The 24,967-nt window shown below is 42.9% G+C and overlaps 1 protein-coding gene across 2 annotated transcripts in view; it reads left to right on the forward strand.

Annotated features, from left to right (window-relative positions):
- Positions 1-19,993: 19,993 nt before the first annotated feature.
- Loxhd1 (lipoxygenase homology PLAT domains 1) overlaps positions 19,994-24,967 on the forward strand; it is a 165,234-nt gene continuing 160,260 nt past the window's right edge. For both annotated transcript variants that reach the window (XM_063231735.1, XM_003474065.4), the window contains exon 1: positions 19,994-20,123. In XM_063231735.1, the coding sequence (XP_063087805.1) occupies positions 19,994-20,123 (130 nt within the window). The remainder of the gene's footprint in view (positions 20,124-24,967) is intronic.

The following is a 24,967-nucleotide window of genomic DNA, read 5'->3' on the forward strand; positions in this document are numbered from 1 at the left end:
GCACTTATAATAGAACTATATCATTTTTTCTTTTTTTTTTAAATTTTAAGGAAAAAAGAAAAAAAAAACACAGAAAAAGGGTACAAGTTATACAGAATTTCAGAAAAAATAAACAGTGGGAAATCACTAGTTAATAGATTACATATTGTCATCTTAGAAATAGTTGTTCAAGTTACAAAATTAAAGCATATAAAGTGGACATTCAAACAGTGAGACTGCAAACAGTTCTGTTCAATGATCCAACAAAACTCAGTAATATGGTTATCTATCTTATACACTTAAATATACATGCAGTTATATCCTTTAGAGCACTTTCTTTTCCTCTCTTTTGTACCATGACAATTACACATTTTGGGTTTTATTACTCCCACAGTTCTTATTACTTTTCTTGAAGAGAGTAAAACCAAATGTGGCATAACAAAACAGAGCCAGTCAAATCAAAAGGATGGACATAATATATAATGTAAAAACAGAATACAAAGTGATCAACAATGGTTACCACAATGGTTAAAAAGATTTGCCTATAGCATCAGTTATATAAAATTGAACAAGGCAGTAAAGAACAAAACCAATAAAACCAAAATATTGGAGACATTACAGGACTTCAAAAGAAGATAATAGTCAACCAGAATGGCATCATAATGAATCTTATTGTCTTCATAGTTGTTGCCTATACTTTCGAACTTGGTACTATCAAGCAAAACAGAATAGAGGAAAATCAGTCAAAACAAAATGGTGAGAGCAATACAGTGTTTCAGATCAAGTTAATAGGAAATTAAAATGGGTTACTATAATATATCCTGCTATTTTTATTTATTTTTCCCTTATTAAAAAGATAAAAATAAAAATGTAAATATTACAGAAAGGAGATTGATATAAAAGAGGGCATAACAATAAAACAGTGCAGGTCAAAACATAACCATTTAAGCAAAATAGTGTTTCACCCCTAGATATCCCGACATAAAAGTAGTTACCATAGTGTCTCTTTCCTTGAAATCTTTGAGTGTAACTTCATGTACTGTAGCATCAAACATGTCAAGACAATGTAAAACCATTCAAGAGAATGACAGGATTACAGAGTATTTAGAATCAACTAACAGAAAATGAACAATGGTTTCTGTATAATCTCCTTATCTATAAAAGTTTTTGTTTGTATTATCACATATAATAAAATCCAATAAGATACAACATGTTAAGACCGATGGAGACAAAAGAGCAAAAGCTTGATGGGACTTCGAAACAAGCTGATATTAAATCAGCACTAGCTATTATGATGTCTTGTTTTCTCCAAAATAGCTCTTCATACCATCCAACCTTCTCTGTCTTATTTCTGTTGAGCTCTTTTTCTGTCATTAGTTGTCAGTTTGTCTTCTTCATTTTGCTTTCTGCTCCATTCATTGCGGCCTCTCTGCCACTGTTTCTGGAGTCTTGCTATTTTTCATTTTTAGAATATCCTGCAGTATTCTCTGTAGAATTGAATTGGTGGTTGCAAATTCCCCTAGTTCCTCTTTATTCTGGAAGCACCTTGTTTTTCCATCAATTTCTAGGGACAGTTTGATATGTCAATCTTGGCTGGAGGTTCTTATCTTTCAAAGCTTCAATTATTTCCCCCCATGCTCTTTGTGATTTGATTGTGCCAAAAAGTCTGCAGTAATTCTGATAGGTGTTCCCTTGTAAGTGATCTGTTTATTGTCTCTGATGGCTTTTAATATTCTGTTCTTATATTGGATTTCTGGAATTTTGATTATTATATGCCTGGATGTAGCTCTGTTTGGGTTGTAGGTGGCTGGGATCCTGTATGCCTCATAGATCTGAGTATCTTTACCTTTTGCTAAACTAGGGAAATTCTGCTGGATTATTCCTGTGAGTAGCTTTTGTAGTTCATTTGTTTGTGTCCCTACTTCTTCTTTTATGTTCTTAATTCTTAAGTTATCGATCCTCTTATCATCTTCTAGCCTTTGTATTATTGCTATTTGTTTCCTTGTTATTTGTAAGAAGTTTTTCATTTCATGCTCCCACTTTACAAATCTGTCCTCCAGCTCAGCTAATCTATCCTTAGTTTCTTTCAAGCTGTTCTGCCAGCTTTCAATAGAGTTTTTAGTTTCCTGGTAATCTCTTTGAACCTGTTTCACGTATTCTATGTTTTCTCCATCAAAAAAATTCTCCCCTTTTTTTCCTGTTCTTCCATTCCACCATCTGTTTTTTTCTTGGGCAGTACTTAGCATTTCTCTAACTATTCTACTTATATCTTGGCTTACTTCATTAAATACTTCACTTTTGAACTCGTCTGTGAGGCTCCGGCAATATCGCTTTATGTCTATTGGTGCTGTGTCTGATATTGAAGGTTTTCTGTCCTCATTCTCCTTTGCATTTACCTTTCCTGGATCAGTGTTCTCAGGATTGGAGACCAAGGACCCTTTCTTATTACTCTGTCTTCCTATACTTTTTGTTCCTTCCATACAAGCGTATATAGGAGGCCCAGTTTCTTTCTTTGTCGGTTACAGTTTGTTTGAATCCGCTGGCTAGGTGTTCCCGCCCACTGCAGTGCACTAGGGAAACAGACCTGGGCAGCCTCTACTGGGCCCGCCCCTCCAGGTCAACCTACTGAAGGCTTCACAGCTAGGGCGCACTACCAGACGCTGCGGCCTGGTTTGGGCTAGCCTACTGAGTCTTAGTCCGTGGTGTCACTCAGCCTGAACGCTCCCTACCAATCCCTTGAGGGGGGAATATGCGACTAAAGTCACTGAAGCATCCTGTTCCGGCTAGTCTGCCCAGTCCCAGAATGTCCTCTGTTGGAGCCTCCTTATCTATGGAAGAGTCCCCGTTCCTCTCACTCACCGCAGGTCAATGCAGGGCTCCCCACCAGTCCCCCTCTCAATTCCGTTTGCCAATTCCTGCTCTCAGAGCTTTCACACATCTCTCTCCCTGCTGTGCCGATTCACACGCAGCAGTGGTGGCAGGAAATTCAAATCGCGGTTTCCAGAGGCGCGGGTTCCAGCTTCCTCACTGAGATTTTATCTGTTCCAGTTATAGCACTGGGATTGCATTTCCAGTTGGTTTCTCTCAGCTTAGTTTGGTCCTGGGTCAGCAGGATATATATCCCCTTGCTTAGGACTCCTCACATCGCACCATTCCTGGATTCTATGCTGGCTGTCTCAGAGAGCCTCCATAGCTGCTGTTATCTATCTGCCATGTTCTCCTAGAAGTCCAATACAAAGATTTTACATACAGTGTTAAGATCAATGAGAACAAATCATTGCAATGCTTGAGGTTGTCCAAGGATCCTTTGCAGCCTTCAGTAAGGAGTCACAGAAAATATCAGTGTGTTCAGCTCCAGGCTCTGATCTACTTGAAGAGCTTCACCAATTCTTTCAAGCACCAGACCTTGTGTTTATCAGTATCTTGAACTCCATTGTGCCGAGGAGCGCGCAGATGGGAAGCAACTATATCATTTTTTCAAATTCATGTGAAAACTGCCTGGTTGGATTCTGCCTGCCTCCAGAGATGTGAATAAGATGGCTCATATTCTCTAAGTCTGCTTCTTTAGAATGTTGGAAGACTTCTCCATACAACCCCCAGGGGCTGATATTTTTCATGCCTGCTTTGCCTTCAGACTTGTATGGGGGCCATTTCTGCCTTATATCTGTTAAGCACTCAAATATCAGAATCAGCCCTTGGTGTCAACTGTCGTATCATGGGTTCCAGAGTGAAAGGGAATGGGAGAGGCAGCTTCCAGTGGATACAGTCCAAACACTGGGCAGCTCCCAACATGGGCATTCCTTGTGACCTGGCCCAACTCTACTTCTCTGGCTCCTCGCTTCCTTCTCATCCTTTTTGCCTCCCTGTCCTCATTTCTCTGCCTCCCCCTCAACAGTGATCATATTGCTGTTATTTACTCTCTGTAGCAATTTAAGCATTCTCTGAGTGCTAAGTCTGCTGAGGCTGGGTCTCAACTCACTTTCAATCTTCCATTTTCTGAAGGTGTTTTCTCAAAGAAAAACCATTTCCTCTATAAGAAAAATTTCAGTGACAGCTATAAGATGGTTAAATGTCCCATTACTATGTTACAAAGGTAAAATGTAAAACACTCATGCAAGCAGCTATGGAATCTAAGGATTCTATTTGAGGGTGCTCCTTGAAACCCGGGCACTGTCTTCCAGTATATCATAGTAAGAAAAAGAGTTGTTGATCTTCCATAAGAAGAGGAGTTTCCATAAATATTTTTGAATGAATATATGAATGATCTGGGGTCAGATGATGCTTGTAGTTAATTTATTTGATATCATTTATCAAGGATATGTTATTACTTTACTCATTCAAAACATATTTTCTGTGGCCTTTTTGTGGGTCAGGCTCCTTGAGGATTTAGGAACAAAGGCACACAGACTCATTGAATTCATAGAGCAGAGTCTGGCTGAAGAAGTAGAGGTAATAAAAAAATTCTCACAGCTAAATGTTTAATTACAAACTGAGCTACATGAAGCTACAAGTGCTGTGAGAAGTTAGCCCAGCAGCACAATTTGGGATTGAGTACCATGGGGAGCTCTTAGGAGAGGCAGATAGGTAGGGTAAGCAATTTCAGGCCCTGCATGGGGCGAAGCTTGGAACTCTGAGGAAGCTCTGTGTGGCTCCTACTGGGAAAAGTCAGGGGAAAATGGCAAAGATAATGCTATAGAATAGCGCAGAACAGTACCCTGTAGGGAAGAGGTATGTCATGTTAACCACATGAATTACTTTTTTCTCATTGCTGAAGCAAAATATGTAACACCTAAAGTTAAAAGGAGAAAAGTTATTTAGTTCAAAGATTTCAGTCCATAATTGGCTAGCACCAAGGCAAGGTAGCACATGGTAGAGGGGCAACAGTTCATAGTAGCAGAAGACAACAAAGCAATGAGAGTAAAATGGGAAGACAACCGTCTTCCTGCCCCTTTCATCTTATCCAGATTGCTGCAATTAGGGTGGTGCCAATTCAATCAGTGGATGGATCTAGCTATCCACCAACCCTTAGTTCCAGCACACTTAATCCAATCATTAAACCATGAATCAATCACAAACTAGATTCAGCTACCTCTGAAAAAGCCCTATTTAAAAGTGCATGAGGATTTTGGGGGATATCTAGATGCAAACCATAACATTTTGACCCTGGCCCACCAAAGACTCATGTATAGTCCTTTTCCCAAAAGGCATTTAGTCCATCTCTCAGAGTTACTGAAGTCCTAACAGTTTCAGCATTGCTGATATGTCCAAACTCCAAGTCTCCTCCAAGATGTAAGGCAAACTCTTAGCTGTGAATTCCTGTACAAATGAAAAGAAAGTTAAACACCTCCAACATTCAGTGGCACAAGATAGACATTTCCATTCAAAAGTTACAAATGGGGATGCAAAAGAATGGGACTAAAGCAAATCCAAATCCCAGCAGGGAAAACATTAAGCTCTGTAGCTGCAGCATCTGAAGTAATTTGAGGGAAGATATGAACTCCAAAAGGTTTGGGCGGCTCCACTTATATGGCACTGCTGGTGGTTGTAGCTCCTATGGCTTTCCATGGCTTCTATTCCACTCTGCTCCCTCCTTGCAGTTTTCCTCAGATGCTTCATGTTCCTGGCTTCTCCAAATTTCTGTGGTCTCCAATGCATCATTGGCTTCACACTCACAACTTCATATGCTGCCATCTCAGGGACACTGCCTGGCCTCCCAGGCCTTCTGAAATATGGGTGGAAGCTCTCTTGAGCCCACAACTCTTTCACTCTGGATGCAACTGAAATGAAGACCACATAGGTAATGTCAAGCTCTGCTGCCAGTTGGAACAGAAGCCAAGCTTCTCTCTTTCTTGATTGTAGGGGTTGAATACCTTGATCATGGATTCCTCTGAATCTGATTCTGAGGAACAAATTCTCTATGCAGCTACCACTCTGGAACATGGTGTACTGAGGCTTTTTTTTTTCAAAGCAAACAAAGTCTTTTGCTTTTGCAATTCTGAGGCTGCAAAGGTATAGCTCTGCTGCTTCTTGTGATGCCCTCAGGCTATGTTTTCTATTCTGTTTCTTCTTAGCAATCCAGATCTCCTCCCCTCTATCTTTGCAGTCCACAGCTTTACTGGAACAACTTCCTTTCTGTCTGGCCAAACTCACATTTTAAATCATTCTACTGGGCTTGATTCTCAACATAGATCTGGCTCAAAGCACCCAATAGCAGTCATGCCACCACTTCAGCATTAGATTGCTTTGAAATTTCTTCTGCCAGATTAATTAGTCTGAGTCAATCTCAGGCAAAATCTCTGGACATGAACAAAATTTAGACAAACTTTTTGCCAAGCCCTAACACATCATCGAGAGTCCAGAAGTCAACACAGCCCTTATTCCCAGCAGAAACTTCCCAAGCCTGTTCTTTACTGGCAGGATTTCTATCAGCCTTCTGAGCTTTTGCGCTCTGAGCAGGATATCCCATACAGTACAGGCTAAAGCATTTTAGCTCTACTTTTTCATCTCCGACATCTCTGAATCTTTCCAAATTCTTCCCAAAAATCATTATTAAAGGCTCCTGAACCACATGGTCAGGTATAGTCACAGAAATGACCCCACTTCTCTGGCATCAGATTACTCTTTTTGTTGCTGAGACAAAATACCTGACACTCTCAAGTTATGGGAAGGAAGATTGATTTAGTTCGCAGTTTGTAGAGGTTTCAGCCCCTAATTGTCTGGCTTCAAAGCATGGCAGTATGTGGCAAAGGGGTAACTGCTCATGGTGGAGGAAGATAGCAAAAATAACAGGGAAAAAAACCTATTCCTGTCCTTTAAATTGAATTCAGTCTACCCAGATTAGGGTGATGCCAGCAATCATCCCCCTTAACCCAGTACTCTTAATCCCAACATTGCATTATGAATCAGTCACACATTCTGGATTCAGCTACCTCTGGAAAAGGGTAAGACTACATGAAGCTTTGGGGAAACAGATAGACACAAACCATAACACTATGTGTGTCAGTCAGTGCTACATGGATTTGCAAGGTAGACCTATACTGTGTGCTGTGTCAGGTGTGGAAGACTCTAAAAGGACTATCTGCCATTGGACATCAAAAGGATCCACTCAAAAGTAGAAAGTTCACTGCAGAGTCCTTCATGAGTCTGCATCAGGAAACTGAATGGTCTGCACTGTAAGACTAAAGAATCTGTGCTGAAAACTGGAGATGGACATCCAACAGCAATGGTGAAGATTGGCTTCTCTGAAGAAACAGAAGTGAGGCTTCTTACTTCTTTCCTCTTGTATTCTATCCAGGCTAAAAACCTATCCCAGGGTGAGTTTTCCCTCTTCAGTATGTCATCTAGACACATCCAGAAATATGTTAAACCAATCAGATGAGTGTTTCTTATTCAAGCTCACAGCACAGTTAATTACCTTATTTTGATTTTCAGAGAATCAACTGAAGTCCTAGAAGGAGGAAGAGAATATAATCAGATTGAAACCAAGGAAGCTGGCCCTGGCTCAGTGTGGAGTGTGGCATTTCTGGGGACCAGTGTGCCTGAAGGGAGACTAATTTGGAGGCAACTATTGGTTTCAGGAACTAGTAATGGGTAACCTGAGGATAAGGTGGCAGGGACAAGGCTGAGAGTGCCCGAGGACATTCACGAAATAAGCAGGCAAATAAATAGAGGTACACAGAGTGATGTGAGAGGAAAAAAGGGCATTATTGAGTATGATGACTCTTTCTTAGTGGTGGCACAGAAGTCCAAATCCCTGGCTCTCCCTGAGAGTGAAATGCTTGCTAGAGGAAAGAGATCCACATTACAAGACAGTCAGTTGAAAGTTTCAACCAGGGCACCAAACTTAAGTAGATACTGCTTCTGAAAGGGGGTGCTTGACCATCTACAGCATTTGCAGGCACATTGGCAGAAAACTAGTCAAACTCTTCCTGGGCCACTTTTTGAGAGTGAAGGTTAAAAGCCATGGCAGAATTGATGGAATCATTGTTGTTTTAAAAGGGATTTAATGGATAGGGCCCTGCTGTGAGTCCCACCTCTGTGGTAGCAGCATGTGGTGATGGTGGGGCTCATGCTGCTCTTGACTCTAGGCTTGGTGAGTGGGCCTCCCATGGAACACCCAGGGAGCAGCTATGGGTTAGCATGGTGATGAGGTCCACTTTTGCTGAGGGTGCTGATGTACCTGAGGCAACAGAGTTGGGCTTATGGAGTTGCAGTGGTTTGAACAATGGTGTTAAGGGCATGTGGCAGAAAGCTCAGCCATGGGTCATTTAAAAATGGGCTTTGTGGGGCTGGGGATTTAGCTCAGTGGCATAAGCACCTGCCTTGCAAGCAGGCGGTCGTGAGTTCAATCCCTGGCACTGGTAAAAAAAAAAAAAAAGGATTTTGCGGAAGAGGTTAACCACTTAGGGTGAGGAGACTCTATTTTTATTTTAAAGATAATAAAAAAAACTAACAGAACAGAACAATGCAAGTGATGCAGAACTTCAAAACAAGACAACAGGTAATCAACAATGGTTACCATATGTCTTGTTTTCTTCAAAATAGCTGTCCATACCATTACACACAATAAAATCAAAACAACACAGAATAAAACCAACCAAACAAAAGAATGAAAGCATTATAGGGCTGAAAGCATTATAGGGCTTCAAAACAAAATGATAAGAAATCAATAAAGGTTACCATAATACTTTCCATTATCTTCAAAATAGCTGCACATACCATCAGACACAGTAAAATCTAACAAAACAAGACATAATAAAACCAAACCTAACAAAATTATGAAAATTATACAAGAATTCAAAACAAGATAATAGGAAATTAACAATGATTACCACTTTCCCTTTTTAAGTATTTCCAGGATGAGGATGCTTTAGCAAGGAAGGGTATGGGGGTGTACTACTAGTCCAGAGGTGGCATGAAGAACTGCTGTTCCAAGGAGAAATGTGGCTGTATCCAGTGAACCTACGAGTAAATCCACAAGTGTCCCCATAGAAGAACTGGTTTTAAACATCTGTGAGGTCCATGGGAGTGCCTAGTCTTCCTATGGGAGTGGCCACTGTGTCAGTCAGCTTTTTATTGCTGTCTTAGTTACTTTTCTTGTAGCTGAGACAAAACACAAGACACCCAAAATTAAAAGAGGAAAGGTTTACTTAGATCACAGTTTTTAAGGGTTTCATTTCATAGTTGGCTGGCTCCAAGGTAGGTTGACATGGTGGGGGAGTCACAGTTCATGTCAGACAGAAGGCAGCAAGCAGCAAGGGGCAAGCACCAACCCCAGCCTTCCTTCTGTCTCTTATATTTTGTCCAAGTTATCCACCCTTAGGGCGAGTAGGACTCATACCCAGGGTGGCCACCCTTACCCTATTCAGAACTATGCCAAACCAATCCATGGATTAATTCAGTAATCACACACTCTTAATTCTAGCATCACACACTCTAGATCTAGCCAGCTCTGAAAAAGCCCCACCTATGGTCATGTGAGGCTTTGGGGTTATATTTAGTCACAAGCTATAACAATTGCAGTGATGGAATACTTGGAAATAACAATTTAAAGGAGAAAATTTCTTATTTTATGGTTTCAGAGGTTTCAGTCCATGGCCAACCAGCTCCATTGTTTCAGGGACGTGGTGAGGCAGAATATTATAGCAAAAGAGTGTGGTAGAGGAAAAATGCTTCCTCATCATGGTCAGGAAACACAGAGAGAGGGAGGGAGAGGTCTTGCCAACCATTAACTGAAATCTCTGAAATTGAACTAAAATAAATCCTTCCTCCATTAAGTTATTGTTTTTTCAGTCTTTTTGAATTGTTCACACAGGTTAATAGATACAGATTAATGGTTCTAATTTTGGAGATTCATATATGTACACAGCATACATTGATCATTTTCTCTCCCATTGTCCCTCTTTCCCCATGTTCCTTCCTCATTTCATATTTCTGGGGAGAGGTTTCCAATACATACAAATATTCATCTTCCCTTTCCTCTTATTCACCTTATCTAATAATAGTGCCCCTTCTTCTTTCTTGTCATCATTTTAGATTTCAAATGCCAGGGCTGGAATGCTATCCTCAGACATTTTGTCACAGTGATAAAAGGGTAACACACACAAAAATATTGTACTGGGAGGGGGATTACTGCTGTAATCATACCTGACTATGTGGTTCAGAAGCTTTCAGAACTGCTTTGCTGGGGGAATTTGAAGACGTTTGGAGAAGCAGGCTAAAAAATGCCTATGAGCCTTTAACCAGAGTTTAATAGAAAATTTGTGTATGAGTCTCCCAAGGATTCTGTGTGGGCTTCTGTGGTAAACTGTATAGTCCTATGACTGTATCTTTCTATAATTCTGGACATGTTTGTCACTTGTAATGCCTACAAAATTTCTAAACTATCTGAACAGTTCTGTCCAAAATTTCATTCAAAGTCGAGCATAAAATTGTCCTGATCAAGCAAAAATAAATGTGCATTTGGTCATATCTATAAGGCCCACTTGTTCTATGCACTGGGTCCAAAATATTTCAAACAATGAGCTATGTGCAACCACCAAGTAAGAGTGAACAGGATGGGTCTCAATGGAGTTAAAGATGGTTTCACAAGCATCATGATGACCAGGACTTGAACTGCACATTGGAACTTGTCAGTCAGATAGACCTGGATATGAAATCAGCAGGGAGTGTAGTCTAATGGAATGCGGTTGGGGCTTGAAGGACTAAAACAGGGTGGAGTGGTAACACCAGATTTGGGGGGAACCTTGAGAACAAGGTCAGGAAGTTGTAAATTATTTTTTAGAAATAGGGCAACAAGGGAAAGAATGATGTGTCCAGGTGAATTTTCCAGGGAAGTGACTGGTCGGTCTTAAAGGAGATTGTGAGGTAAGAGAGATTCAATGGGTAGCCACTAGGGGCGCCATCGGGTGAGAAAAGAGGGATGTGTGATCTACTGCAATGCTGTCTGGAGAAAGGAGCAATATGACTTTAAACATGTGACCAAAGCTGTTTATTCTTGTTTATGGGAGATGATTGGACCTGTTTTGATCAGGATAGTGAGATCACCGAGGAAGCAGTAGGACGTGGGAAATAAGATACTCTAGTTAACTAGAACCAGCCAGAGAGAGGGGTGGCCCAAGGACACTGTGACGTCACAACTCACGTTTCAGCAAAACAGGCGCTCTGCCCACCAACCTCACAACACTCCCTCAATTTCCTGCTCCCAGGGTAGGAAAAGGCTCATTTTGGGACACAGGGTGAGTTATTTCCCTGAGTGAGAGCAATCAGCGCCACATGGAGGGTGGGAAGCACAGGCAGGAGCCAGGATGCCAGGCCATGCATCAGGTGCTTGCTGAATGTGCCTGCTTTCCACCACCCTCTTCCCTCTCCATGTTTGTGGCCCACTCACCACTTATTTTATTTTATTTTTAAAAAATAAAACCAAAACAAACAAAACAGAATAAAACCAATCAAAACAAAAGGATGAAAGCATTACAGGACTTCAAAAAAAGATAATAGGAAGTTAACAATAGCTACCATAATGTATTCCATTATCTTCAAAATAGCTGCCTATGCCATCAGATATGGTAAAATCAAACAGAACAAGACAGAATAAAACCAAACCTAACAAAACTATGAAAATGATACAAGAATTCAAAAAAAGATAATAGGAAATTAACAAAGGTTACCACTTGCCCTTTTTTAGATGTTTCCTCTTCTATCACTGTCATAATATCTATTTTACATTTTGGATCCCACTAATTCCTTCGCTTTTTTACACTAAGAAATAACATGATGTTCACCTATAAGCATGATCTCAAGTTGCATCCATTTACCTACAAAAGCCTTGAGATTATCCTTCTTTGTAGCTTAGTAGCTTTCCATCGTATGAAAATACTGTATATTTCTTATCCATTCTGTGGTTTGGTGGGTAAGCTACTCCTGCTTTTCAATGGTTGCATGTTGCATGGAACGTTGTTTTCTCTCCTTTGACTTCTGGTCCTTGAGTTTCCTGTTGAGTTGAATGTGTTTCTTTTATACATTATATTGATGGATCTTGTTTCTTGATCCACTCTCCCTGTGTTTCTTTTTGTTGGTGAATTAAGGCATCTACATTAATGGTTACAAATGGCATGCACTGGCTCATCTCTGCCATGCTATCCTCCTCCTGTTGGCCCCCACTTTTCTCCTTCATTCAATTGCCTGCCCTGTTTGGTTATCCCTCTCTGCTGTTATTCCTGAAACTGTGGTCACCTTTATCTCTCTAGAATCTCTTTCAGTGCTCTTTGTAGGGTTGGTTTGTTAGTCATGAATTCATTTAGTTGTTCTTTATCTTGAAAGCATCTTATTTCTTCATCAATTTTGAAAGATAGTTTTGCAGGGCACATCAATCTGGATTGAAAGTTATTTTATTTCAGGATTTGAAATACTTTACTCCAAGCTCCTCTTGACTTGATGGTTTGTGTTGAGAAGTCTGCTGTGATTTTGATGGGTTTCCCTTTATAGATGATATGTTTTGTTTGTCTAACAGCTTTTAATATTCTGTTCTTATGCTGAGTTTCTGATATCTTGATTACTATATGTCCAGGTATAGATTTGTTTTGATTATGACTAGTAGGAGTTCTACATGCCTCAGTGATCTGTATGTCAGGTCTTTTCCCCATATTGGGTAGTTCTGTGCTATTACTTCTGTAAATAGTCTCTTTATATCATTTGTGTTTGATTCGTGCTTTTTCACTGACACATCATTGTTTAATTTTTTCTTTGTGTCATCTAACAACCATTGAATTATTTCCTGATTGCTCATTATTTTTAAGAGATCTTTTCTTTCATTATTGCTGGATGCAATCTTGTCTTCAAGGTCTGAAAGTTTATCTTTAGTCTCTTTAAAGTGGTTTTGCCAGCTTTCAGTATAGTTTGTAATTTTCTGGGTATCTCTTTGAATCTGTTTCATGCACTGTAATTCCTTCCTATATTGTTCATTCAAGGTTTCCATCATTTTTCTATGCTCTTTTTAAAAATCTATGTATTCTTTAGATATGCTCAGCATTTCTTTCATTATGTTTGTGATTTCTTATTTTATCTGAGATATGATTTCTGATCTGATTACTTTTACTGCCTCATAACCATGTTTCCTTACTTCATTTGCTATCCTTAAAGAGATTTTAGGTGTGTGGCTTCCATTTTCTTCCATGTCTATGTGCTCAGGAGGTCTGAGACTGCCTTTGCTCCCTCGTCTTGACATTTTCCTGGGTTCTACCCATCAAGCCAGTTCTCAGATTCTTCTCACATTGGCTCCCCCTTTGTAGTGTAAGGGAGTGGGCCAGACACCTGGGTTTCTACTAATCCAGACTCCCAGGAAAGAAATGGGGTGTGGGCCAAGTTTCCCCAAGCTGTGTGGCTACTCTGAGGCTTACCTGATGGCCATGGGGCATGTGGAGGGGCTGCTTCTTCTCTCAGCCTGTGTGGCTGTACAGGGACCGTCCCCCTTTTCCCCATGTCAGCAGGTGCACAGGGGCATATTTGCGTGGTTCTCTCAGCCTGCGCTGGCTGCTGTTGGGAAGCAAGCACCTCCGATGACCTTCAGTACATGGGGTGTACCTGACTGTTTCTCCCTGTCCATGCTGAGGGAAGCCAAACTCCCAATGGCGGCATACACACAGGGGCAGGTCTTGCCCCTGCCCACACTGGTTACCTGAGAGAAGCAAGCATCCAGATGACAGCAGGTGTACAGGGGCCAGTCTGGCTGTTTCTCCCTGCTCACTCTGGCTGCCTGGAGAAGGCAGGCCTTCTGATGGAGGCAGGCATGCAGGGGTGGGTCTGGATGTTTCTGCTCATGCTTGCACCATTCACCATTTCTTGAGAGCCACATTCTATACCACTAGGCACTGGAGCTGCACAAGACTTGCTCAGAAAGACTTGCAATCTGGTGGAAGATTCAGCCATTAGGGTAGACTGATTTATTATCTCAATCCCACATGCATTGCTGTACACATATCCATTTCCATGTAACTACAGACCTTCCTAAAAAAGTAGATTGCACTTCTTCGGCTGTTCTGGGTTTAGGTACATATGGCTTGATTTGGTTGAAGGAAGGTTAGTAGATGGGATACAAATAAAGGCCTCTGATGGGCTTGCATTGTCAGGTCACCACCACAGTCCCCTTTGTACTTCCACAATGACCATGAGAAGCACTATCCTTTGGAGGTCTTCTGATGCCTCAGCCTGGCTCAGACTGAAAGTGTGTCAAGCAGAGCTGCCTTGCAAAGGCCAGCCAGTCCTACATCTTGGTGCAGAGCTGTCAGCTAAGCCCAGCAGAGATGGGCTCAGCTCAGCTCCATAGAATGAAAAATAATTCTTATGCATCAGAGAAGTATGTGATTATTTGTTAATAGCAACAGCTGGTTGACAGAAATATGCATACAAGCCAGGTATGGTGGCACATGCCCGTAATCCTAGAACTCTGGGAGGCTGAAGGACCTCAAGCTTGAGCCACGTCCAGGTAACTTAGCAATTTTTTTCTATCTGAAAATAATTTCTATCTGAAAATAATGAGCTGGAATGTAGCTCATTGCAATGGTCCTGTGTTCATACTCTAGTTTTAAAAAATATTTTTCAAAAGGAAAGCAACTGTGTTTAGAAATCAGGTATTTTTAGTTTATATTCAAGATGGTTTTCTTTGAGGGAAGGTAGATTCAGATTATAGAGGATCACTACTATTGAGGAGCTAGAATTCTTTTAGTGTTGTAGGCATGTGTTTTTCTTTTGGTAGCCCAGTATCTGAATTGTCTTTCAAAGTTGGAGACGAGCTCAGCTCTCAAAGTAGGAGTTAAAAATACAAAATATTCCCTTTCTTAGCTCCTTTCTAACAAGGGATGGGCACATGACAGAGGCTCCACCAATCAGATGCACCAGGTCTAGGCTGATTGGCTTAAGGCAGCAGAGTGTATTCTGATGAGGGTGGCACCAGCAGGGGCAGGTTGACAGCTGGTGTTCTAGCAGCAGCAGCCAACACTGGAGTTTAGAGGTGCACAATGAACAAGCGTCAGCTTTGGTGGCAATGGGGTCCTCACTGGATCAGTACAATTCTGGGCATCATCTCCAGGTATTTACTAGAACTCAGGGAAATTAATGAAATCATTCTCATGAACTTTTAAATAAATCTTTTGTTTGAAAACTAGCCAGTGTTTCTTTGTTTTCCTTGCAATTCAAAATATGGTTTCTTTGGAGTATAAGTGAAGCTTTCTGAGCTGAAGGGTGGCTGATCAAAGCCATTAGCAGTAAGAGAGAATACCTGAAGGAATAGAAAAATGGACACGGCGATGATCTTGCGCATTTGTGTCTGTGTGTACATGTGCAAATGGTCATTGGGTAAATAGACTTTCCCTAGTGTCAGGGGTTTGTGTCTTAGTCATTATCCTGTCTACTCTTTGTGTTTTCATCAGAGGACCAAGCTGCAAGCAGTCTATGAGCCACATTTAGCAATGAGGTCTCCCAGCCACTTGCACAGTTCATGGCCTCAGGCTAAGTCTACATGGCAGGTGGTGGCGGCATGGTCCTGCCTGGGATGAGAGGTGGACCTGCCAAGTAGTCTCTGAGCTCCCTTCCACAGCTGGCTATGTGGGAGTTCACATACCAGCGAGCCCAGGGTGGGGCCCAGGGTGGGGGTCCAGTAGATGGTCAGCTCTGCTGCCTGGGCAGGGTCCAGTAAGGCTGTCATGTGGTTGTGAAAAGAGAGCATGCAATGCAGGATTGTGAGAGAGACAGGTGGATCCCACTTTCCGTTTCTGAGGTCTTGCCTCCTAGTGCTCCCCAAGCATCTATCCTTCAGTTTTAGCTTTTCAAGAATGTCACAATATTATGTAGATGAAATCTTACAGTATATAGTACAATTTCCCTACCTGGTTTATTTCACTTAGCAAAATTCTTTTGAGTTCATCCATGTAGTATCACGTGTGCCTACTTCTTTTTATTGCTGAGAAGTATTCTTTCATATAGGGGCAACTTGGTTTACTTGCCCATTGGCCCATTAATGGGTACCTAAGTTGTTTTCAGCTTGGGAATTTTGTGACTAAGGCTTCTACGAACATTCATGTACAGATTTTGTAAGGACACATACTTTCTTTTCTCTTAGTTACATGCCCAGGAGAGGAATTTCTGGATTGTGCAGGCAGTGTCTGTTAGCTGAATGAGAGTGATGTTCTTTAACCAGAATGCTGGGCCATTTGTCCTCCTGCTGGGCATAAAAGAGTGCTACTTGCTTCACTGATCCAGTCAGTGCTTGGTATTGACTCAGATCCTGCTTTCTTAATCATATGTTCTGATGTCATGAGATTGTCTAAAAATATTTTAATTTCAATTTTATGTAAAAATATTCTAATAAATATTTTATCTAAGTGGGGGCCTCATTGAAAATGAAAATTTTGGTATTATTTTGCAAATGGATATTCACACAGAATAAGTAAGCCTCAAGGTCCCAGAGGTCAAACCACATGTTACCAGCAGGGGGCGAGCGTCACCCACCACTGAACTTCATTCCAGTAAAGCTCACTCCAGGCTGGTCCCTCAGCAGATCAGCAAAGATGAGGTCGATCTTTCCTGGGTGGGGATGTTTGGGGTCAAAGGTACTACTGGGGGATCTAAATGGCTGCAAAAAGCAGGGGAGGAACTAAGTGCCACAGGTTTGAGGAGAGGAATTCAGTGCTGACTGCTGCTCGGATGTCTCTATAGATTTGTGAGCAACCCTCTCCTTTCTGAAATGCACCCCTTACAGTCACTTGTTCAGCTTAGAGGTGGTGTATGCACATCTCAGTTACCTGAGAAGGGATGCAGTGATACTCAACACATCTGCATGTTTGAATCACCCAGAGCTTGAAAGCTGTACCCTAGGTTAAGTGAACCAGATCTCTGGGGCCAGGACCCAGGCATAAGCATTTAAAGACACCAGGCAACTCCAATGTACAGCTAGGACTGGCACTCCAGGATAGAGGTTTGTGACCCACTGAGTATCTGATACTTAGGTTTTCTAAATTGTAGTACATCTAAAAGTCATGGGGGAGGGGGCAGGGTGGAGGAGTTGTTGAAAGTGTAGATTCCTGTGTTTCCCCTTCAGAAATTTTGAATCAGTAGGTCTGGAGATTACTGGGAAGAGTTGAGATTAGGTTATCTGGGAATCACAATTCAGGAAACATTGATTCAGAGAGTAGCCCAGAGCTGGGAGACCCACAAGAGGGAGGGAGGTGCGAGCCAGGGCCTCTAGGCATCAGGGTTCAGGGGTGGAGCCTTGGTCAGTGACCATATTCCAGGCAGAAATGTGGCGGGGCCAGGAGACCACAAAAGAGGAGCCCATGTTTCTTGTGCGACGGCAGAATAGCTTCCTCCTCCTTCCTGGCACCACCCCAGGCTGGGGGACCCAGTGTGGCTGGCAGAGGCTCTCCTGCCCTCCTTCAGTCCCCAGCCTAGGTTTTAGAGTGGCCACCAGAGACCCAGTGGGCTGAAAACTGAGTCTCTCTGGTTTGGGTTTTGCAGCAGAGCTAGCTAGCACTCTTACTTGGCCTTGGTCCACTACGTGGTCACTGGTTGGCTGTCATGGCCCCACCGCAGTCTGTTTGCCCCTGCCATCCAGAGTCACAGAATATCTGGGCTACTAGACAGAGGGGCAAGTCCAAACCTGAAGAGCTGCTGCAGTGTCCCCTGCCATAAGCTGATGAGCAATGCTACCCAGACCTGACCTGGATGTCCCTGTGACAGTCACTCAGCACGGCCCATTGTTCCAGTTTTTTCCCTGGATTGAGATGAAGCCTGTCTGTTGTCACCACTCACAGGCACAAAGTGCCCTTTTCGATGCGCAGGCTGGTCAAGGGCTTTCTTTATAAGAGCAGGGTTCACGTCTGTGAGAACCGCTCTCACAGACCCTCAGCACTGGCTTCTGCAGGTCAAATGTGCTCAGAATGGTACCCTTCTGGAACATTCAATTTACCAACATTGACTTTACCGTCAAGTGTGGTGGTATTCGGCTTGTACTGCTTTCCCTTCTGAGGCATAGGCCTTGTTTTCCTGGCCCCCTTACAGACTTGCTGCAAATTGTGCACACCAAATGCTTGCTGCAGCCTGCTGTGTGCAGGGATAGTACAGATGCTGGGAAGCCACTGTGACCAGGGCACTTGACCTCTGCCTTCATAGAACTCACGGCTGTGGGTGGCCGAGAGAGGATGACAAGTAAACCAACACTTACAAGACAATGCTCCCAGAAATCCAGGAGGAAGCCGGGTTCAGCCTGTTAACTTGAGACCTCTGATGGGCTGCTGTGGGCCCCATGGGGGGAAGGAGACCACTTATATTACCTGAAAGAGGACTTCCGGAGCAATCTGAGATGATAAAACATAGGACTCCCCCGAGCACAGTAGGAGAACACACCAGGTTCGGAGCAGCTTTAGTCCGTTCAGAATGCTCTAACAAAATCCCACGGACTGGCTTATTTATTTATTTAGACAGGGCCTTGCTGTGTTGTTCAGGTTGGCCTTGAATTCACTCTGTAGCCTGGGATGGCCTCAAGCTCCTGACAACCCTCTTGCTTCCTTTTCCCAAGTGGTGGAGTTACAGGTGTGCACCACCACACCTGGGTTTTGCATGGCTTATAAACAACAGACATCTATTTATTCCGATTCTGGGAGTTGAAAGTCCAAGACCAGGGATCAAGGCCATTCATTAACCTCTAAGTTCTAGAAGCTTCTGATTATTCAAGTGCTCCATCCAAGTGCTGAATATGCTCCAATGGATCATCATTCCTCTTTCATGGATGGAAAACAGAGGCCTTGCCCCAGGCTACCCAGCCAGAGAGTGATACACCGGGGGCACAGTTAGGACTCACAATCACATGACTAGGCCTGAGAGTTTCAAGTGAAGTGAAATTTTCAAGCGTTTCAGAATTTACGTAGAAATCTTTCTTTTGCTTGGGCTGTAAGAAATTGTAATAAAGTCTTAGGTGCCTTAAAAAAATCTAAGTAAGAGAGGAGAGAAGACTAGCGGGCTAAGGGGACTTTCCCTCTTGATTGAGGAGAAGGAAGACTTTGTGGGTTTGTTCTCTTGCTCCAACTTGTGATTCCCCATGAGGGGCTGAGTGGGGCTGGGTGAGGTTCACTATTTAACCTGGAAGTGCAGGCAGCAATATGGGTAAAGGGGGGATTTAGGGTAAGGCTGATGCCTGTTTGGCCTGGGTGCGTGTTGCTGGGGCATTCCTCTAACAATAATGGACTTCCCCCGGGTCCTGTGCTCTGGGCTGGCAGTGTTACTAATTTATGACTTGGAAATTTCACTGCTTTGCAGGCCATTTGAGTGACTGTGAAGTAGAGCAGATCTCCCTGGCTCCTTTCAGAAGCCTGCACAGAGAATGAGAAGGATCCAGTAAGAACCTGACTGCTGTGTAAAATGATCAGAGGTCATGAATAATGGAGAGAAACAAAACCCTCAGAGCCTGGGGAGCTTAGCCCACTCCGGGGCTCTGCCTTTCTCGGGAGGAGCCCAGGCCCTGGGGTGCTGTTCAGGTCCTTGTGATCAGGAGGCTAAGGGGATCTTCCTGGATAAAGGGCTACATCAGACTTGGAGCGGCCTGGAGAGACATTTGGTGGCTCCCTTGCTGTGAGGACAGGTAGGAAACAGATGCTGAGGTCCTAGGGTCACCTGAGTCTTGGTGAAGGAAGGGGAGGGAGTGGAAGGTGAGACGTGGAGAAGAAGGAGGACTGTGTGTCTCATCCTCATAAATAAGCCACGAGGCCCAAGGAAAACCGCAGGGCAAGTGAGAGCGGGAGAGGGTGGCAGGTGGAGGGCACAGGGACAGGGAGGGCAAACACAAAGTACTGAGGTCATCTCAGGGGCCAGAGAGGAGAAAGACAACGGGGCTTTGGGACAGGGGACACAGAGAAGACAGTCACTCTGGATGTGGGCTGTGCCGCTCAGAAAGTGTGACTCAGGAGCAAGGGGGCTCGAGGAGATAGATGTGTAAGCCCACGAGTGCAGAGAGGGGACAGCTGGCAAAATGATGCCCCAGAAGAAGAAGAAGAGGAAGAAAGACATCGACTTTCTTGGCCTGTATGAGGAGGAGCTGCTGAACTACGCCTCAGAGGATGACGAGGACGAGCTGCAGCACGAGTACTACAAGGCCAAGGGTACGTGGTCCTGCCAGGGTGGTGGGGGTGAAGAGCACGTGGCTCCACACAGCTGTCCTTCACTCCGGGCAGTGACATCAGGATCTCAGCCCACTGTTTATCCTGCATGCCTGTCCGGTGTCCCCTGGCAGGAAGCAGCAGCGTGGGCAGCAGCTTGGGCCCCTCTGGTGCAGGGGGTGAGGCAATTTGCTCTTAAAGTTCTAGAGGACAGAATAGACCAGAACCACAATGTCTCCAGTCTCCTGCTCCTGGACATCCCGGGGACAGTGCTCCAGCATGGCTCCCACAGATGTGGTCTGTGTCAGAGCACTCTGAGTGGCTCGGTCTCTGAAGCGATGTCTTGGGGAGGAAGCCCTCACCCCATGCCCATTGTGGGGTCGAGGCTGCTGCCTGCATGGCTGAGGGAAAGTGGGGACTTCTGTGATTATTTGATTCTTAATGAGCCTACTGCTGTACGCAAATCTGAGTGTCAAGCTTGTAACTTCAGCCACCTTGAAGTGATGGTGATGGTGGAACCTGCTTTATTTGTCCTTGGTTCTTATCATCTAATCTTTCGCTCAGATCTGGGCTCGGACAAGGTGGTCTCAGCTGTGGTGCCCTAGAGGCTGTGGCTTAGGGAGGGCTTCTCCCCAGGTGTGAGGTGCTGGGCTGTTTTGGGTTGTAGAGGAAGGGTCTAGAGTCCTTGAAACCTGGCCACATTCCCCTGGCACACATGCTCCAGACTCTGATTGGCTGGGCTTTTACATCCTGGGTAGGTACCTTCAGCTCCCAGAATAAGGCTCCCTGGATCATGTGGGTGCTGCTGAGAACATTCTAGACCCTCTCCGACAGCCTTCCTGTCCACTTCTGTTCATAGGCTCTGCGTGTTTTATTGAGACAATGTGGTCCCTCTCTTTTTTGTTCTTTTTGAAATCCTTTCACAGCTTTACAGTTGATCCTCAAGATCCCTGAGAATAGTCAAGACAGGTATGATTAGTCCTATTTCACAGGTTAAGGATCAAGTCTCAGAGATTAAGGACTTGAGCAAGGTAACAAGTGAGAGAGAGGACAAGAACTTCAAATACCCTTTCCAGGACTAGTTCTTCACTTCCTCTCATGATGGTGCTAAATAGAACCATGCACTGTACACCAGGCACAGTACTAAGCACTTTACTCATATTAACCAATTTCATCTTTGCAACATTGCAGCAAGGCAGGTTAGGATCTGTAGACACAAAAAGTTTAAGCAACTTGCTTAAGATCAAACAGCCACTAAATGGCAGAGTTAGGTACCACCTAATCTTAACTATGGCAAAAACAATTGAAGAAGATCGAGCTGGGGTGATGCCACACTAAAATTTCCAAGGCTCATGGGCTCTCCAGCCTGTTTCAGTGCCCTGGGTAAAACTGTGTTTGATGCTAACGATAACCACATGCTGAGCTCCAGATGCACCCTCTTGTCCTAGATTGGATAATCTCTACTTCCTTTGAACTTTGGTGTCTACTGTAGGATTTTATGGAGAGTCTTGTAGAATAGTGTGGCAGAAGAAAGGCAAGGAGGTAAACCAAGGTGTCCCTTTTCCATTCCTTGAGCCACCTTCTTGCTATACTCAGGTTCACTGACAGCCAGAGGGAGGGAAGTTGAGTCCAGTGCATGCATCTGCCTTTGGCTGAGGCAGGAATATGATGGGGAGATGTTGGCTTCACCCTGACTGTTGAAGGACACACAGGCCATCTGCACAAGCTTCCAGCCCTGGGGACATCTCCCCTGCATCCCAGTCAGGGATATAATTTCCCAAGAAGGCTAACCTCCTAGGGATGTTGTTAATGAAAATCATAGCAATGATAAGATGATGATGATGATGGTGGTGGTGGTGGTGGCGGTGGCAGTGGTGGTGGTCATTATCAAGGTGATGATAGTGGTGGTGACGATGGTGACTGCAGTGATGATAGTGATGTGGTGGATAGTGATGGTGGTCACTTATGAGTTGTGTACTTTTTCATTTAAAAGAGTGTTGGAAAGAAGTGCCAGCAGTGAAAATGCCAGGTTGATGAGTATAAGCATTGAAAATTTCATTTTATTTGGTTTAATCCTTATCAAAATCTTTCAAGGAGGAAATTATTATCACTTCAGAGATGAGGAGACGGAAGCTTAGTAAGAGATCCAACTGTAATCACATAGCCAGTAATGGCAGAATTAGGGTTCACATCCTCATCTAGTTTCACTACCCTTATTCATTTCACTGATTATTTCATTCATTCATTGATTCACTCCAGGTATTCATTCATCCAGGTACTTGTTGAGCAAAGGCTTTATGCTAGCAGGAACATTCTATTGCCTTCGATAATTCTTTGTGTAGGCCAGAGTACTGAATTAGTGTTCTCTCTTCTGTTAAATAGAATCTTGTGTTTTCTGCAAGATACATGCCCCCACAAAGTAATTTTTACAAATTGAGGAATGCTCTATATATAGTGCAAAACTCATAAAGGTACAGAGTGATGAAGTTTTAAATGTGGATACCCTTGGGTAACCATGCTGCCAATCAGGATACAGAATATGTCCAGCTCCCACATGGCTCCTTTTCATCTCTTTCACTCAATAATCTATTACCATAGATGCATTTTCTCTGTTCTTAAACTTCATAAGAATCAATGTATACTTTTTGTGTGTATCTTCTGTTTCATTCAGTGTTACATCTGATAGATTTACCCACGTTGTGACACATTGGCTTGTTTTTTTTACTGTTGCATTGCATTTTATAAATATATCACTATTTATTTAACCATTCTCTTGATAGGTATTTGGGATATTTTTGGATTTTTTTTTGCTATCGTGAGTAAAGCTGCTACACATTTTTTGAGGGACACATGCACTCGCTTCTCTTGGATTTATAATTGGAAGTAGGACTGCTGGGCTACAGGGTGAGCATATGTCCCTCTACCAGTGCTCATCCACTTATGTACCTACCGTCACATATGAGAGGGACAGTCGCTCTACATTCTTGCCAAAGCTTGCCAAAGTCTTCCTAATTCCAGTCATCTTGCTGGGTATATGGTACTATCTAATCATAATTTTAATTTGTATTTCCTTGAAGAATAATGACACCAAGCACTTTCCTTTGTTTTTTTGGCCTTTGATGACGTATCTGTTTAAATCTTTGGTCCACTTTCCAAATTTATTGAAGTATAATTTACTCAGAGTAAAGTGCATCTATTTTAAATGTCTTGTTTGATTAGTTTTACATTATGTAACCACTAGCAAATCAATATATAGAAAATTCACATTAGGGAACTCAAAGGGTCCTCGGGTCACTTCCCAGAAAATTACCCTGATCCTAACCCCAGACAGCTACTCTTCTGCTTTCTAAGTCCTGTTTTTTTAAAAATAGAACTTCTTGTAAGTGGGATTATTAAAATGCAGTGTTTTGTGTTTGACTTTTGCTCAGCATCCCATGCTTGAGATTCATCCATGTTGCATGTGTCAGTAGATCATTCCCCCACTCTTTTTTTTTTTTGCTGAGTAGTAGTTCATTGTATGGTTGTATCTTGGTTTGTTTATCTGTTCACCTGTTGATGGATATTTAGGTTGTTTACAGTTTGGGTCTATTATAAATAAAGCTTGTATGAATATTGTGTTCATAGGACTTTGTGTGGACATATTTTCATTTCCCTTAGGTCCATGATTAAAAAAGAAATCGTTGGATGATACAGAAAGTATATGCTTATCTTTGAAAAAATGTTTGCCTGTTTGAAAATTACATGATCTTTCTTTTTTATTTGTGTGAATTCTGTCTTCTATATCTGAATCCTTTGTTGGCTATATGCATTCCAAATATCATAGTCTGTGGCTCACTTTTCATTCTTTAGACATTTGAATTACAATGTGTCAATTTCTTTGTGTCTGGTGTGTTATTTATGCATCTGTGTACCACTGAATCAGCTACTGAGGTAGTTTTCTGATCCCTCTTCTGTAAGACACACTCTTCTTTCCTACAAATCAACCATCTTCAGGCATCTGTACCTTCTTGCATGTGACATGGTTTGAATTTCTACCAGGATGGTCATTATTTTGTGGACACTTGGTTTGTGAATTTTCTTATGTATGTGCAAGCCATGTGGTCAACACGCAGGCCCCAGAGCTGTGCCTGACAGTCAGTTGGAAGACTCCAGGGGTTGTCTGCAGATCAAGCTCACTGTGGAGTAAACGATAAAAGAGCAAAACTCTGGTTGTCACGTTTTCCCCACTTCTACTCACAGTGCCCTATGGGGTTCATTAGAACAAAGGACATCAAAAGGTCCACTCACCTCCAAATAGTATTGCTCCTGGTCATCACAGGCAGGGGAGAACTCAGGTAGCATCAGAGGTCTCCTGAAGGGATTCTGAAATATGTGTGAATCACACGTATATTGATGAGCTACCAATGGAATGAGCTCTTGGCTCCTGGAGCTTAAATGCATAAACAATGATAGTTTAAAAACAAGAAAGATAGTTCACTGAGTATCTTTCATGTTCCAGAGCCTTTATATACATTATTTTAAAACCTAGAACAGCTCTGCCATCTAGGGTTATTGTACAGTGTCACCAGGAAGTTGGTATTTGTCCATTACCCTCATTGGAGGAGCCGGTCAGTGGCTGCTCCCAGATCACTGCAGCATGGAAGTACAGTACTTCACCCCAGCCTACACTGGCTAATGGGCCTTCTGTATGATGAGTAGTACCTTTAATGTACTCACCACAGGTCTAGCATATAAGAGTAGGTGTTTATAACCCTCATTCTCTACTCTGCAGTTTTGTCATTTCCCCCTGGGATACACCCCACCTTGTGGAATGACCTCTGAATTGATAGGCTTGAGTAATAATTATC

This window comes from Cavia porcellus, unplaced genomic scaffold (assembly GCF_034190915.1).
Source record: "Cavia porcellus strain 051 isolate PalLab524CR breed Dunkin Hartley unplaced genomic scaffold, mCavPor4.1 scaffold_20, whole genome shotgun sequence".
Classification (NCBI taxonomy): Eukaryota; Metazoa; Chordata; class Mammalia; order Rodentia; family Caviidae; genus Cavia; species Cavia porcellus.